This window comes from Balaenoptera physalus (assembly GCF_965194825.1).
Source record: "Balaenoptera physalus genome assembly, chromosome: 8".
Classification (NCBI taxonomy): domain Eukaryota; kingdom Metazoa; phylum Chordata; class Mammalia; order Artiodactyla; family Balaenopteridae; genus Balaenoptera; species Balaenoptera physalus.
The window spans coordinates 87200743-87217555 of NC_138887.1; the positions used below are offsets into that span (position 1 = coordinate 87200743).

The following is a 16813-nucleotide window of genomic DNA, read 5'->3' on the forward strand; positions in this document are numbered from 1 at the left end:
GGGACTTTAACATCCCACTTTCACCAACAGACAGATCATCCAAAATGAAAATAAATAAGGAAACACATGCTTTAAATGATACATTAAACAAGATGAACTTAAATGATATGTATAGGACATTCCATTCAAAAACAACAGAACACACTTTCTTCTCAAGTGCTCGTGGAACATTCTCCAGGATAGATCATATCTTGGGTCACAAATCACGCCTTGGTAAATTTAAGAAAATTGAAATCATATCAAGTAGATTTTCTGACCACAACACTACGAGACTAGATATCAATTACAGGAAAAAATCTTTAAAACATACAAACACATGGAGGCTAAACAATACGTTACTAAATAACCAACAGATCACTGAAGAAATCAAAGAGGAAATCCAAAAGTACCTAGAAACAAATGACAATGTAGACACGACAACCCAAAACCTACAGGATGCAGCAAAAGCAGTTCTAAGAGGGAAGTTTATAGCAATACAATCCTACCTCAAGAAACAAGAAACATCTCAAATAAACAAGCTAACCTTACACCTAAAGCAATTAGAGAAAGAAGAACAAAAAAACACCCAAAGTTATCAGAAGGGAAGAAATCATAAATATCAGATGAGAAATAAATGAAAAAGAAATGAAGGATAGCAAACAAAGATCAATAAAACTAAAAGCTGGTTCTTTGAGAAGATAAACAAAACTGATAAACCATTAGCCAGACTCATCAAGAAAAAAAGGGAAAAGACTCAAATCAACAGAATTAGAAATGAAAAAGGAGAACTAACAACTGACACCGCAGAAATACACAGGATCATGAGAGATTACTACAAGCAACTATATGCCAATAAAATGAACAACCTGGAAGAAATGGACAAATTCTTAGAAAAGCACAACCTTCCGAGACTGAACCAGGAAGAAATAGAAAATATAAACAGACCAATCACAAGCACTGAAATTGAGGCTGTGATTAAAAGTCTTCCAACAGGGCTTCCCTGGTGGCGCAGTGGTTGAGAATCTGCCTGCCAATGCAGGGGACACGGGTTCAAGCCCTGGTCTGGGAAGATTCCCACATGTTGCGGAGCAACTAGGCCCGTGAGCCACAATTACTGAGCCTGCGCATCTGGAGCCTGTGCTCCACAACGAGAGGCCGCGATAGTGAGAGGCCCACGCACCGCGATGAAGAGTGGCCCCCACTTGCCGCAATTAGAGAAAGCCCTCGCACAGAAACGAAGACCCAACACAGCCATAAATAAATAAATAAATACATACATTAAAAAAATTAAAAAAAAAAAATCTTCCAACAAACAAAAGCCCAGGACCAGATGGCTTCACAGGCGAATTCTATCAAACATTTAGAGAAGAGCTAACACCTATCCTCCTCAAGCTCTTCCAAAATATATCAGAGGGAGGAACACTCCCCAGCTCATTCTACGAGGTCACCATCACCCTGATACCAAAACCAGACAAAGATGTCACAGAAAAAGAAAACTATAGGCCAATATCACTGATGAACATAGATGCAAAAATCCTCAACAAAATACTAGCAAACAGAATCCAACAGCACATTAAAAAGGATCAAACACCATGATCAAGTGGGGTTTATCCCAGGAATGCAAGGATTCTTCAATATATGTGAATCAATCAATGTGATACACCATATTAAGAAACTGAAGGATAAAAACCATATGATAATCTCAATAGATGCAGAAAAAGCTTTCAACAAAATTCAACACCATTTATGATAAAAACTCTCCAGAAAGTAGGCATAGAGGGAACTTACCTCAACATAATAAAAGCCATATATGATGAACCCACAGCCAACATCTTCCTCAATGGTGAAAAACTGAAACCATCTCCACTAAGATCAGGAACAAGACAAGGTTGCCCACTCTCACCACTACTGTTCAACATTGTTTTGCAAGTTTTAGCCACAGCAATCAGAGAAGAAAAAGAAATAAAAGGAATCCAAATCGGAAAAGAAGAAGTAAAGCTGTCACTATTTGCAGATGACATGATACTATACACAGAGAATCCTAAAGATGCTACCAGAAAACTACTAGAGCTAATCAATGTATCTGGTAAAGCAGCAGGATACAAAATCAATGCACAGAAATCTCTTGCATTCCTATACACTAATGATGAAAAATCTGAAAGAGAAATTAAGGAAACACTCCCATTTACCATTCAACAAAAAGAACAAAATACCTAGGAATAAACCTACCTAAGGAGACAAAAGACCTGTATGCAGAAAATTATAAGACACTGATGAAAGAAATTAAAGATGATACAAACAGATAGAAAGATAGACCATGTTCTTGGATTGGACGAATCAACATTGTGAAAATGACTATACTACCCAAAGCAATCTACAGATTCAATGCAATCCCTATCAAACTACCAATGGCATTTTTCACAGAACTAGAACAAAAACGTTCACAATTTGTATGGAAACACAAAAGACCCCGAATAGCCAAAGCAATCTTGAGAAAGAAAAACGGAGCTGGAGGAATCAGGCTCCCTGACTTCAGACTACACTACAAAGCTACAAAGTAACCATGACAGTATGGTACTGGCACAAAAACAGAAATATAGATCAATGGAACAAGATAGAAAGCCCAGAGATAAACCCACGCACATATGGTCACCTTATCTTTGATAAAGGAGGCAAGAATATACAATGAAGAAAAGACAGCCTCTTCAATAAGTGGTGCGGGGAAAACTGGACAGCTACATGTAAAACAATGAAATTAGAACACTCCCTGACACCATACACAAAAATAAACTCAAAATGGATTAAAGACCTAAATGTAAGGCCAGACACTATAAAACTCTTGGAGGAAAACATAGGCAGAACACTCTGTGACATCAATCACAGCAAGATCCTTTTTGACCCACCTCCTAGACAAATGGAAATAAAAACAAAAACAAATGGGATCTAATGAAACTTAAAAGCTTTTGCACAGCAAAGTAAAACATAAACAAGACGCAAAGACAACCCTCAGAATGGTAGAAAATATTTTCAAACAAAGCAACTGACAAAGGATTAACCTCCAAAATGTACAAGCAGCTCATGCAGCTCAATATCAAAAAAACAAGCAACCCAATCCAAAAATGGGCACAAGATCTAAATAGATATTTCTCCAAAGAAGATATACAGATTGCCAACAAACACATGAAAGGATGCTCAACATCACTAATCATTAGAGAAATGCAAATCAAAACTACAATGAGGTATCACCTCACACCAGTCAGAATGGCCATCATTAAAAAATCTACAAACAACAAATGCTGGAGAGGGTGTGGAGAAATGGGAACCCTCTTGCACTGTTGGTGGAATGTAAATTGATACAGCCACTATGGAGAACAGTATTGAGGTTCCTTAAAAATCTAAAAATAGGACTACCATACGACCCACTACTGGGCATATACCCTGAGAAAAGCATAATTCAGAAAGAGTCATGTACCACAATGTTCACTGCAACTCTATTTACAATAGCCAGGACATGGAAGCAACCTAAGTGTCCATTGACAGATGAATGGATAAAGAAGATGTGGCACATAAATACAATGGAATATTACTCAGCCATAAAAAGAAATGAAATTGAGTTATTTGTAGTGAGGTGGATGGACCTAGAGTCTGTCACACAGAGTGAAGTAAGTCAGAAAGAGAAAAGCAAATACTGTATGTTAACACATATATATGGAATCTAAGAAAAAAAAAAAAGGTTCTGATGAACGTAGGGACAGGACAGGAATAAAGACACAGACGTAGAGAATGGACTTGAGGACACAGGGAGGTGGAAGGGTAAGCTGAGGCGAAGTGAGAGAGTAGCACTGACATATATACACTACCAAATGTAAAATAGATAGTGGGAAGCAGCTGCATTGCACAGGGAGATCAGCTGGGTGCTTTGTGACCACCTAGAGGGGTGGGACAGGGAGGGTGGGAGGGAGACACAAGAGGGAGGAGATATGGGGCTATATGTATAGCTGATTCACTTCGTTATACAGCAGAACCTAAGACACCATTGTAAAGCAATTATACTCCAATAAAGATGTTAAAAAAAAATTCAATCATAAGAAGACAACCCAATGTAGATCAAAAAAAGATATGAATAGATACTTCAGCAAAGGTAAGTGAATGACTAATACACACATTAAAAGATGCTCAACATCATTAGTCATTAGAGACACGCAAATTAAAATCACAATAAGATACCACTCCACACCTACATTAAGGGCCATTCTCAAGTAGATAAACTTTAAGAGTTGACTGGAAGGTGAGAATCTGGAAACTGTCTTAAAATTATCTTAGTTGACAGACTCATTGGAAAGCTTCTGTGTATCTCCAGTAGTACACACACCATGTTTAAGACCACTTGTATGAGAAAACAAAAATTTGGTGACTTACAAAATATTTGGCTTCAGGATTTGATGATCAGAAAGGTGTCAAGCATGAATGAGGCTGATTTGGAAATGAAAAAAAGTCGGGCTGGGAAAGGAGCTAACAGGAAGGAGAGAAGAGAGGAAGAGGAAGTAGAACTCTTGGTAGAGTTCTCATCCACCATCATCGTTCTGATAGTCCCTAGCACTGGCAAATAGAGTAAGATATCCTCAGGCAACACCCATGATGTTTTTTTTTTAAATCATCTTGTTGACTCCCACACAGGCTCCATGCCCTAGCCCACAATGACTAAAATGTACCATTCCCAGGCAAGTCTCCACATCTCCTCTTCAGACACTCACATCGACAAATCACTCTGCTGCAACTGGTGCAAAGCAGAGAACTGCACCAAGCAAAATTCACCTTCATTTTTGCCCTACATCACAACCTGATGTACCCAAATTATAGTATTTGTCACACTGTAATAATAATTATTGGTTTATGTGCCTTGCCTCTTCCGCCTCCCATTAGAGATTGTGCCTTCTTTAATGACAGAGACATTTTTTACTCATCTCGAGATCTTCAGCACCAGTACAGTACCTGATATACAGTACAGTCAATAAATGTTCAGAGAATGGAAGACTGATATAAACTACAGATATAAACTCTAGCCATATAGTTTGAATGTCTTTGTCTACAAAAGACCTTTTTTTAAAAAAAAAAAAAAAAACATATTGTGGGCAGCAAATGTATTGTAAAACTAGTTTTTTCTCTCTTAGGAGAGGCTCTAATCTGTAATTAAGAATCTAATATGTTATTATATAACTAATCACCTTTTACATAAAATCTTAGGGAAATGACTATATAAAAGAAATGTAGGGCTTCCCTGGTGGCGCAGTGGTTAGGGATCCGCCTGCCAATGCAGGGGACACGGGTTCGAGCCCTGGTCTGGGAAGATCCCACATGCCGCAGAGCGGCTGGGCCCGTGAGCCACAACTACTGAGCCTGCGCATCTGGAGCCTGTGCTCCACAACGGGAGAGGCCGCGATAGTGAGAGGCCCGCGCACCGCGATGAAGAGTGGTCCCCGCTTGCCACAACTAGAGAAAGCCCTCGCACAGAAACGAAGATCCAACACAGCCAAAAATAAATTAATTAATTAATTAAAAAAAAAAAAAAAAAAAAAAAAAAAGAAATGTAGTGAGGAGACCAATGGACTAGACAGAAGCTAGGTAACCTAGTTCTGGCTAGTACCAGTGACTCTGGATATGTTTTCTGGCTTTCAGTTTCCTCATGTGTAAAGTGAAAAAATTAAAGAACAATCTCTAAGCACCCTTCAAATGTTAATATTCTAAGGATCTTTAATCCATGAGTGTTTCATTAATGAACAATCAGAAGGTAGGAGGCATGTCACATGCTGAGTATTCCTAATATTTTGGTTCCTCTTGCTAGAAAGCAAATGAAATTATCCTGTCAATATTCATTCAGTACTTCAATTCCAGGAACAAAATTAAGTAAGTGCCCTGCCATCTACTTCTGAAATCAGGAACTTGATCTTTCAATTCTAATAATTCAACTCTTGAAGCAAGCATTTAATCACATATCGTAGGCACTGACATAATAAACAAACTGTAAGCTTACCTGCCAGGAAACTGCTCCCAAAATTGCTGTTGCAAGAAGACTAAAAAAAACTAACTGCTCTGAAATTAAACAAAAGTGGCGCATCCCTTTGGATGCCATGATTCTATCTAGGTTATTGTTATCTACCCTGTGAGTAAAATATACTTTATGGCAGTCATTTAATTTGGAATGGAATCCCCAAAGAGTTAAAAGAAAAATAATATGGCAAATCATCCAGAATATTCCAAAAATGGAAAAGCCTGGTATTACAAAATACCAGAGATGAGTGTCTCTAAGTTTAAATGCTGAAAGAATGAAAAATGTAAGCTCAATCATCCCAGTGAAAACAACAGAAAGTCTTCTGCAAATTCTTCCACGGTACAAATAGGGTTTCCACCTTTCAGTCACTGAAAGTCCACTAAAATAAATGTCAAGGAAAGGATCAGTTATCAGGCAAATAAAAAAACATGCAAAAGCAACTGGATTTTGGGGAGTTTCCAATGCGGAGAAAAACAGCAAGACTGCAAAAATAACTAAGTTTGGAATAGCTAGAAAAGACTTCATTCTCAAGTCAATAATCAGCATGGCCAAAGCTAAAACAAGTAAAATGACACTCAGAGACTTTTCTACCAACATAGTTGTGCTGGCAATGGCAAATCCAACAAGTTCCAGAAATTCAACTGTGGTTAGTAAGGTGGGTCGATGACGGACATAACCAGAAATTCTCTCCACCAAAGAGCATAGTATCCTTAATACTATGGAAGTCAGAAGCAAATATTTGGTTGATTCTTCTTTCACATCATTTTTAAAGGATGAATTATCAAGAAAACACAGGAGGCCAAGCAAGAATCCAAACCAAAGATTGGATAGACTTAAACTTGCTGCTTCCATTGAAAAATAATAATAGAGTATGCTGGCAATTCCAAGAACAAAAAGACCAAGAATAAAAATTACCAAAATTAAGGAATTTGCTGTTTTTTCCCATCTTACATAAAGACCTAAGCATATAGCAACCAGTAGATTAATTCTGGCTAAATAGCCAAGATAACGCACTGAAGAATGCATGTTCACTTCTCTGTTTACTTCTTCCAGTCTTGTCATTGCTAAATAGAGACAATGACTAAAGCAATAACGCAGTGATTTACACATTAATCTGTCAATCTGGGCTTTCTCCCCACGTTACAAAAATTAACTGCTTGTATTTCATCCAGCAAATCCAATGTTTCTGTAACTCCTATTTCAGCATTTTCTCTGGTAGAATTTGTTTGTAGTGATCTAAAAAGAAGAAAAAATATTTCGTTGTTAATTTTATGTAATTTGCCTTTCACATGTGTCTTCCTTATACAAAATAACAAATAAGTGAGAAATAAAGTTTGTTCTGAAACCCAGCTTAAAATGTGACTTGCATGTATCTTAGTAATTGTCTCTGGCTTAAAACCTCTGCAGTTTATCCAAACAAAAATGGAGATTTTTTTCTACTTATCCTATGCTAGGATTGTATGACTAAGTCACCATCAATGAAACTGTTTTCCAGAGATGGTGAGGAATTCACCTAATTCATTTTTACTCCGATATCTGGTTTTTCAACAACATGCAAAGATGAGATATTCAACTTAGATGTAGCAGATGCGTCTGGCACAATGGAAAGCTACTCAACTCTTAAATGAAACAAGGGACCTCATCATTACCTCTAACTTGAAAAACATCAGTATCCAATAATAGCAACCATTACTACCTGCCTAAAATCATCTACATCTTTTTACCAGTCACCTCTAAAATGAGATGAAATCTTAGTTTAACTGTGTTTAACTAATAAACTTATTAGAAGTTTAACTGTATTAAAGTTACTCAGTCACTAAAGTTGATCCAAAATTCTCCCTGTACTTTTTCCTCTACTAAATTACTTTGATTATCAAACCTACAATCTTTGTAGCAAACCAATTCTGGACCTTTCTAGTCAAAACTGTAAAGTTGGAATGCTAACCAATATTTATTGTAAGGTAAATTTTAAAAACTATAATTTTACTTTTAAAAAGTTACCACAACAATTATTTGTTAAAGGACCCAGATAATTATTTCAATCTTAAGTGCCCCTTCAAGTTGCACTTCAAACATGATGTAGTCAAAAAATGATTTAACTATCTACTACATAATTCTTCAGATTTGCTAGTATGCTATTTCAGAAGAAATGATCCATGCAATGGCTCATGGTCACACTGAATATCCATAGAGAACTCAATCAATAAAAACTCAAAAAGTAACAAGTTTGTGATAAGCTTATTTATACTTTCTAATAGCAGGACACTAAAAGAAAGACCCAAGAGAAATATGAGATAACTTGGAATTAACTCTTAATTACCCATTTGGCTGGAAAAGAATGTCACCGGGTGACAGCTTTAGGGTCTCTGGGATGTTCCAAGTATTATTACTAATTTACATGTTCAACATGTATATTTTTTACAGCTAAGTTTATTTAATTAACTAAGAATGCTTATTTTTCCTCAATTACATTTTCATTCAATCATTTCTTAAGAAACCACACACCACTAAAGAAATTATCTTCCTTGGTATATTTAGGTTTTATCTTTTTACTTAAGAAACTGATAGTATCTAGAGTGCATTGCATTTTTTTAAACATTACTTCTATGTGTTATATAATCATTCAACAAATATGTTGGAATATATGTCCTCAAAAGGTCGATGGTACAGTCTGGGCTCAGATGACGGAACACTGTTGGAGGAAAAAAAAAATCACACACCAGACTAAAGGGTTGCCACTCAACTCATGAGACATACTTCTGTGTTTCTCTGGTCAACACACTCTCATTCTCTGTGATTATGCAAACCTCTTTTCCCTATCCTCAAATCTCTGACATCCACTTCCTGCCAAATTCTCACCAGATGCCTTTGCCTCCAATGAAGTCATCAGAAGGGAGCTCACTTGAGTTTCCAACACCACAAACTCACCTCTATCTACATTTCCTGATTCAAGAAAAGAAGGCTGTCCCTTCCCTATCTAAGGCTACATCTTTTAGCCACACACGTATCTCTTCCCCTCTGCCTCTTCCAGAACTTCACACTCTCTCCTCTCTCGTTAAACTCCAACTCTTCTCTTATCCATTGGCACTTAACCATTTGCAAAGCTCTTTTTAAAAAATGATACCAAAAAAAAAAAAATACAGAAACAGAAACAACAAACAAAACTAAAACAATCCTCACTAATCCTCATCTCTTCTTCCAAGTTCAATCTTTGGTCCTCTTGACAGCCAATATTTGACTGCTTTACTTCTCACACCAACTAAACCGTGGTTTCCACCACACAACAACAAACTGATCTGCCAAGTTCTAATATAACATGCAAATTCCTAAATCCCATAGGTACTTTTCACTCATTATCTTGCACATTCTTCAAACAACCTTTGACATTTTTGACTCCTTTCACCTTCTGAAACCTGCCCTTCCTTTAGCTTCCAAAGACCAGTCTCCAGATTTTCTTCCTAACTCATTGATCTCTCCTCTCTGTCTCCTTGCAGGGTCTTCATTCTGAATCTATCCTTTGGATGTTCCATCCCAAGCCTAGGCTCTTCTCTCACTATACAATTAAACACATATATATTAACCTACCTGACAAAAATAAAAGCACTAGCTCGGTTCTGCACTGAGATAAAAGCTTAGAAAAAGGTAAAGGAAAACACGTAAATAATAAAGTACAGCACATTCATAGCATGGAATATATGCAGCCACCCTGTTATAGGCCAAAACCAACATGACATAATATTATCTTTAAATAGCTAATTTACAAGTCTTTCCCCATTCCGACCTTCTTCAAAAGACAAACAGCCTGAATCAGAGTAAAACAACAAAGCACTGCAATCCTTTCAGTGGGTCTGCCATCACTAATGATTCAGTGGGAAATTACTTGAGAGGCAGATAAAAAAGGAGCACAGGGGGCTTCCCTGGTGGCGCAGTGGTTGAGAATCTGCCTGCTAATGCAGGGGACACGGGTTCGAGCCTTTGCCTGGGAAGATCCCACATGCCGTGGAGCAACTCGGCCCGTGAGCCACAACTACTGAGCCTGTGCATCTGGAGCCTGTGCTCCGCAACAAGAGAGGCCACAATAGTGAGAGGCCCGGGCAACGCGATGAAGAGTGGCCCCCGCATGCTGCAACTAGAGAAAGCCCTCGCACAGAAACGAAGACCCAGCACAGCCAAAAATAAATTAATTAATTAATTTTAGAAAAAAAATTAACATATGCCAAAAAAAAAAAAGAGCACAGAAGAGTCAATCTGAATACTAGAAAAGTTAACTAACAACTGCCAGAGTCTGTTTTATAAAATCCTATATACTACTCTAAACCCTATTCTCCTTCACCACCTGTATGTAATCGTCACCAAGTCTTCTCCCCTCTTTCTCCTGCACACCTCTTAGATGTTTCTACTTCTTTTCATCCTCAAGGTTACAATCCCAATTCTGGCCACCATCATCTCATGGTTGAATGTCTCATTGCATCCACTCTTGCCCTTCTCCAAGAAGCATCTTCTTTAAAGCCAAAATTTGTCACATCATTCTGTTACGTAAAGGCCCCCAGCAGCTTCCCATCACTCTAAGCAACAAAGTCTAAACTCCTTTAAATGCCTTATAACACTCTCTTCACTGGATGTGCATAACTCTCCTGCCTCATCTCTTACTATTCTTCCTCTTGAACTTGTATTCTAGCCATATGGACCTTTCAGTTCAGAACCGTACTAATGCTATTCCCTCTGCAGGTGCACTCCTTTCCCTCCTCTTGGCCCCATCCCAGTCCTCACACCTGGCTCACTCCTATTCTTTACTCTTTACGCCTCAGCTTAAATGATTTTCTTAGGGCAATCACCTTGACTCATTTATATGATCCACGTGCTTCCTCTGTAACATCAAAATACTGATCATCAACTGTTTAAATTCTGCATTCCCCATTAGATCACAAGGTCTCTGAAAGTTTGCCTTCAATACTGTACACCAGTATTGAAGACAATACTGTTTCGCAGAAAGTACTTTCTGTTTAGCAGAAAGTTCGGCACCAAGTAGGTATTCAACACATACTTGTTGAAGAAATAAAGACTGATGCAGAAATAACTATATCTAACAACAATGCCAATCAGTTATAGGACACGTATTAATATACAAAGAGTAAACAAGTTGTCTAATTGGTTTGCTTCTCTCTCGGCTTTATGCCAACCTTCACTTAATTCATCCAAATTCCTCCAAATCAACAAGTTCTTTTTCATGTCCTACCTCTAGGGAATCCAAGACACACTATATCACGTGCAACGTCTTTTGACTCAGACGCTATTTCCGTCCCATCTAGGGGAAGTGTCAAAAGCTGAAAGAACATCCTGAGCACCCAGGGTCGGGGAATTCCAGTGCTTCGGTTCTGTGAATTCATGATAATAACTCTTTGGACCCATCTCATACAAGGAGAATGGCACCTCGAATACTAAATCCCTCAGCAATAGGGCAGCAATAACAATTCTTCTTCCATTCTGCCTCCTCCTAGCAACATGTGGGAGGCCCAAGAAGAAGCCTCGCTGTTGTCGACCATAACCGGGCACCCAGCTGAGTGGGGAACTGCTGGGGGATACGGAGAGGCGCCCCGCCTTCCATCCTTCACCCCACACCATCAACTTCTCTCCGGGCAGGTATCCCTACCCCCGCCCCGGGAGGCCGGCTGGGCGGAGCTTGGGGCCCGCACCACTCTGAGCCCTGGGCGGTGGCTGTGCCCACGTCTCACCGCCTCGCCAGTGACCCCCTGGCCCACCTACCTGACTCGGCCGCTGCCACCAACGCTCTCCCAACCCTCGGAGTCGGCGCTGGGGCCAGCACGGTAAAGGGAGGGCCCTTGCGGCTGAGCCTGTGACTCGGAGCGGGGAGGCGGGACGCCAGGGGAGTCGAGGGCCAGAGGCCGCACGCTCTAGCACAGGCCAGTCTCGTCGGAAACTTTCTCCGTTACTGGCGCGGCCACGGCCGCCATATTCCCGCCGCCGGATCCGCGACGGTACGGAACGCCGCCGGGGTCAAGCCGCACGACGCGCTTCCTCCCTGAGAGCCGGCCCAGGCCCTGCCCGCCTCCCCGCCCAAACCCTCCGAGCCGCCGCGGACCCAGGTGTGATCGGCGCTGCGCGAGCGCAAACGGCCGCACCTGGGGCACAAGCTGCCGCCTTCCTGAACCTGGAATGGGCGGCGAACAGGGAGCTGGAAGACCACGAAGGATCAGGCCGACCGTGACCATTAAGCCTCTAGGCCGCCACCTCGGGCTTGACCGAGACTGGGGCAAAGCGGCCGGGCCGGCCGGCCATACAAGAACAGTAAATACTGCAGGAGGCGTTGCTGCTCCTTAATACCTATCGCATAATATATAGCTTTGTGTCCACTGACCAGCTAAAAGCTCAAGCTCCTTAGGCTCGCCTTCAAAGCCCTTCTCGCCTCCTTTTCTAATTAAGACTCCCTTTCGTAAACCGCCTGGGTCTTTACTCCGCCGACAACGCTAAGCTCCCCCAGTCCTGACCCATTCCATTACCCCTCTCCCCCGGTCCCTTACACGTTCACCGGCCCCGCATCCTGAGGGTCCTTCACATTCCAGGGCTAATTCTTCTTTGTATCTGAACGCACTGGATAAACATAAGGGGATATTACTCGGCAGTGTTTCACAACAGCTGTGGAGCTGATGATTTTGGGGTTTGAATTCTGGTTTCTCCCCTTCCTATGTGCCACCTAGGTTTCTCCATCTAAGAAATGGTAACAAAACCTTCCTTGCAAAGGAAGGAAACCTTGCTTCCATGTTGTGAATATTCAGTAAAACATTTTTTTTTTTTCTGGCATCATAAGGTAGGCCCTCAAAAAGTATGAATTCCCCCTCCCTCTCCAAGAAGCCCTTCCTGCCTGCCAGCCTTCTGTCCCTACCATCATTTTCTACTGTTCATAGCACTTAGCGAGGTCAGCCTCTATGAACCCCAGTTCCTTCATATGTAAGTAGAATGCTAATAATACCTACCTTACAGGGTTGCTGTAGGGATTAAATGAGATGATGTATGTAAAAATTACCTTAAAACCTTTACATGGTTTATCCCCTTTGGGATAAAGCGCAACAACAGACTATACAGCAGCTTTGACCTCCAACTGAAACAGTACGGAAGGGGGCAGGGCACAACCTTTAAAAGAATGACATAGCCATAGGACATGACAAAAACTGGTTAGAACCAACTAGGTCCAAGATGGGGGAAGATTTGACTTCCAGTGGACCTTGAGCCTCATTATATGCTCATTGTAATACATTAGCGGGCTAAATGACACACCCACAGGTGCCATGACAGTTCTAAGGTCAACCATAAAAGGTCAAAAAGTGGGCCATGGCCCAATTCCTGGAAATCTCCACCCCTTCCCCAAAATAACTGGAATAATTCTCCCACTAATTAGCCTTTGAAATTACCCAGCCCCTAAAAACTAACCACCGCATATTTTGGAGCCTCTCGCCTTCTGAGATGGCACACACTATGTCTGTGGAGAGTGTTTCTCTCTAAATAAATCCACTTCTTACCTATCACTTTGTCTCTCACTGAATTCTTTCTGCAAGGAGACATCAAGAACCTGAGCTTCTTTAAGTCCTGAGACCAGGTGTGTGATCTCAATTAAAAGACCATAGGTTCAAGTCCCAATCTGAGTTGCACGATTTCACCACCACACTCCCCCAACTCTGCACCCTAGCCTGCTTCCATTTCCTCAAATGCAGGGACATGTCCAGTTTTGCTCACCATTAAATAGGCCTACATGGTGCCTGATATATAGTTGGTACTTAAATATTTGTTAAATGAAATAATAGAACAGAGTAGGTCCTCTCCTCCCACTTATTTTCTATTAGTGTCTTCTATATTCTTGTCCTATTTCCCCTAACAGAGTATGAATTTCTTCATTTTCATTTCATGGATGGTGAAGGGTTGGAGTGGACAGCACGTCTATAAGTGATGAAGCACCCTCAGACTCAGATGCCTCATTTGTAAATGAAAATTTTGTGTTTGATTCTCTCCAGACTCCTGTCTAACTCTAAATTCAATCAGTACCCAGCTCCCAAGTCTGTAACTCTGTCTCTCTGGGGAATACAGTGTCACATTTCCAACTACCTGCTAGATGTTTCTACGTGAATATATTGTCCTCACTTCTAATTCAACTTGCCTTTAATGGATTCCTACCACCTGAACCCTGTTTCCGTGTGTGGGGAATTCTCCCCTGTTGACTGAAAAAAATGCACAACCTAAAAGTTGAGAATTATGTTTTATTTGGCAGACAAAACAGAGGACTTAAGCCCAGGACACAGTCTCAGATTGCTCTGAGAGACTGCTCCAAAGAGGTAAGGGAGGAGCCTCAATATATAGGAGTTTTCGCAACAAAGACCAAGTAATCGGAATTTCAAAAGATTAGTGTTAATTACAGAAAACCAGACATCTCAAGTTAATGAATTTAACACTTTCCTATGTATGGGAAGATGCAATCGTCTGGGCTTACTGAAATCATTTCTTTGATATGTACATCAGCTACCTTGGGCCAGTATCCTGTGTTTTCCCATCCTGAGTCTCCTCAGTGCTCACCTTCGGGGGGTGGGGAGGGACCTGTAATTTGATGGCTGCAACATTCTTCGTTTACTGACATGGCAGCCAACATTTTTCACTCACACCCCCCAACCTTACGAGTCTAGTAGCTGAAACTGAAATGCCAAGTACTTATTCAACCAATCATGAGCACCAGCTGGAAGCTATTGACTCAAAAAAGAAAGCACAGAAAGCTTTGCTCCCTGGATAACTGCAGGAATGCAGCAAGGTAAGCTCCTGGCGCAGTAGTGAGAGTGGTTCTGGTCGTGACATCCAGTATTAGCAGTGTCATTGATTCAAGGTGCCTGTGCATGGTGACGGCAACTCCAGAGCTTTCTCTCATCAGTTCTGTGGTCTTTTATTATTGATTGTAGTCTCTGGCCATGCAAGTTCAAGCCTCGCGCTCCAGCAATTCTCTGAGCTACCCAATATCCTCTAATAAATTTCTTTCCTGTATAAATCGGCCACAGCTATTTTCTGTTCCTTAGGACTAAGACCCCTCATTAAAACAGAGCTTTTCATCTTCTTCAAACATGATCCTTTGCTTGTGACCTTGCAACCATTTTTGATGCTTGTTATTTCTGTCAATATACTTTAGAATACTTCAGTGTATGTGTTTGAGAGTTAACTTCAATCTGCACGCTCCAGGGTAGGTAATTAGCATTTGAAAGCCTAATCAGGAACCTTCACTACAAAGTTGGATGCACAAGTGCTTCCAATATCACTATGTAAATCTGCACTAGAGGTATATTAATTAGCATAAAAGATTAGAATTTTTCATTGTGGAAATAACTGGTGGTCAGGATATGTGGCTGGTTAGAATATTGTACAGGCACTTCTGTCCTTGCATAAATGTGGTATGTCTGCTGAGTCTAGCAGACTGACACTCATCAGAGTGGCTCCCTAGAGTCTAGACCTCTGTTTCATACTTTGTCACAAAATATTTTTTGTGTACTGTTTTTTCGTGTGTGCCTGCTGTTGATGAATATTCGTGTAGTACTATTATGTCCGAGACTTGCTTTCACTGTAGGACACTACCTAGTACCAAGGGAGGAGATGGGTATCTTTCATCAGTCTTTAGTTGTTGAAGGCTGTCAGCATTTACTAAAAGGACCTGACAATTGTGAAGGTCAAGTGTTGCTTATTTTCATCCACCATATTTTTTGCATTTATCATTTCCTATCAACTTCCATTGCCACTACCCTAGTTGAGGTCCTGACCCTGAATTACTTCAGTAACTTCTATGCTGGTCATCTTGATGTCAGCCTCACCTCAGCCTAACCTACTCTACAGTCCCCCTGACTGATATACCCAGGGTACCACTCTGTGTCAGTCTTGGATTAAAACCAATGATTTATACGAATTCGAGAATAAAGTCCAAACTCCTTAATCTGGCACCTGAGGCCTCTGGTGTATGATCTACCCATACGCCCCCTTGCCTGGTGCCGTTTATCTTGAAATTAGAAGTATCAAGGTCAGTTCTTGGAGATCTGGCCCATCAATAGCCAAACACCTGGATATAAAACAGCCGCCTGGAAACCATTTCAGTGACAGATTTCAAGCTGCAGTTATTGATGGCAGTGTAATGATCCTAATAGCTGGACCATCCATTCTTCAACACTTGCTTCTCTGCAGGCAAGGTCTGTGTGCTCCAGGCCAGGAATTTCACCAGAGGAGTTACTTCAGACTAAGAACACCTGTTGAAAATAGAATCATGATTTTTAAAAAAATCAAGGAAAGGAGGAGGAGACAGCACCCATGGCAGGAGAAATGGACGATCCTATCGTCCATTTCAATCCTCTGTGGCAAGGGTTCACAGATGACTCCTACATTATTTCTAAGTTCTCTCTTATTTTCCTCCTGCTTCTTTCAATCCTTCAATCCTGTTCTAGAGCTAAACCAACTCAGGTTCTCCATAAACGATTTTCTTGGCCTGATTCCTTGTTATTTCTATGTAATACTTTGAGATTACAGACTTATTTCACCTCTATCATGTAATCTAATCTTTACAAAAACATGGTGATATAAATATTTTCATCACCATTTTTTAGATAAAATAACCAAGCTCCAGAGAAACTACACTGTCCCATAGCAGGGACTTAAACTTCGATCTTTGGACTTCAAGTCCTAGGCCACAAGTGCAACTTTCTATCATTTCCCTGTACATGAAACAAAGGTATTTCAGTCTCATTTCTTCTGTTCACA

The 16813-nt window shown here is 40.6% G+C and overlaps 1 protein-coding gene across 3 annotated transcripts in view; it reads right to left on the reverse strand.

Annotated features, from left to right (window-relative positions):
- The window catches only part of TMEM168 (transmembrane protein 168), a 61097-nt gene extending 44842 nt beyond the window's left edge, over positions 1-16255 (reverse strand). Inside the window, exons 1-3 of one of the 3 annotated variants that reach the window (XM_082472328.1) lie at positions 11792-16255; positions 10412-10529; positions 6011-7264 (exon numbers count right to left, since the gene is read on the reverse strand). In XM_082472328.1, the coding sequence (XP_082328454.1) occupies positions 6011-7138 (1128 nt within the window). In that variant the 5' untranslated portion in view covers positions 7139-7264; positions 10412-10529; positions 11792-16255. The remainder of the gene's footprint in view (positions 1-6010; positions 7265-10411; positions 10530-11791) is intronic. The other 2 variants (XM_082472327.1, XM_082472329.1) reach the window with 2 other exon arrangements.
- Between the last annotated feature and the right edge of the window lie 558 nt (positions 16256-16813).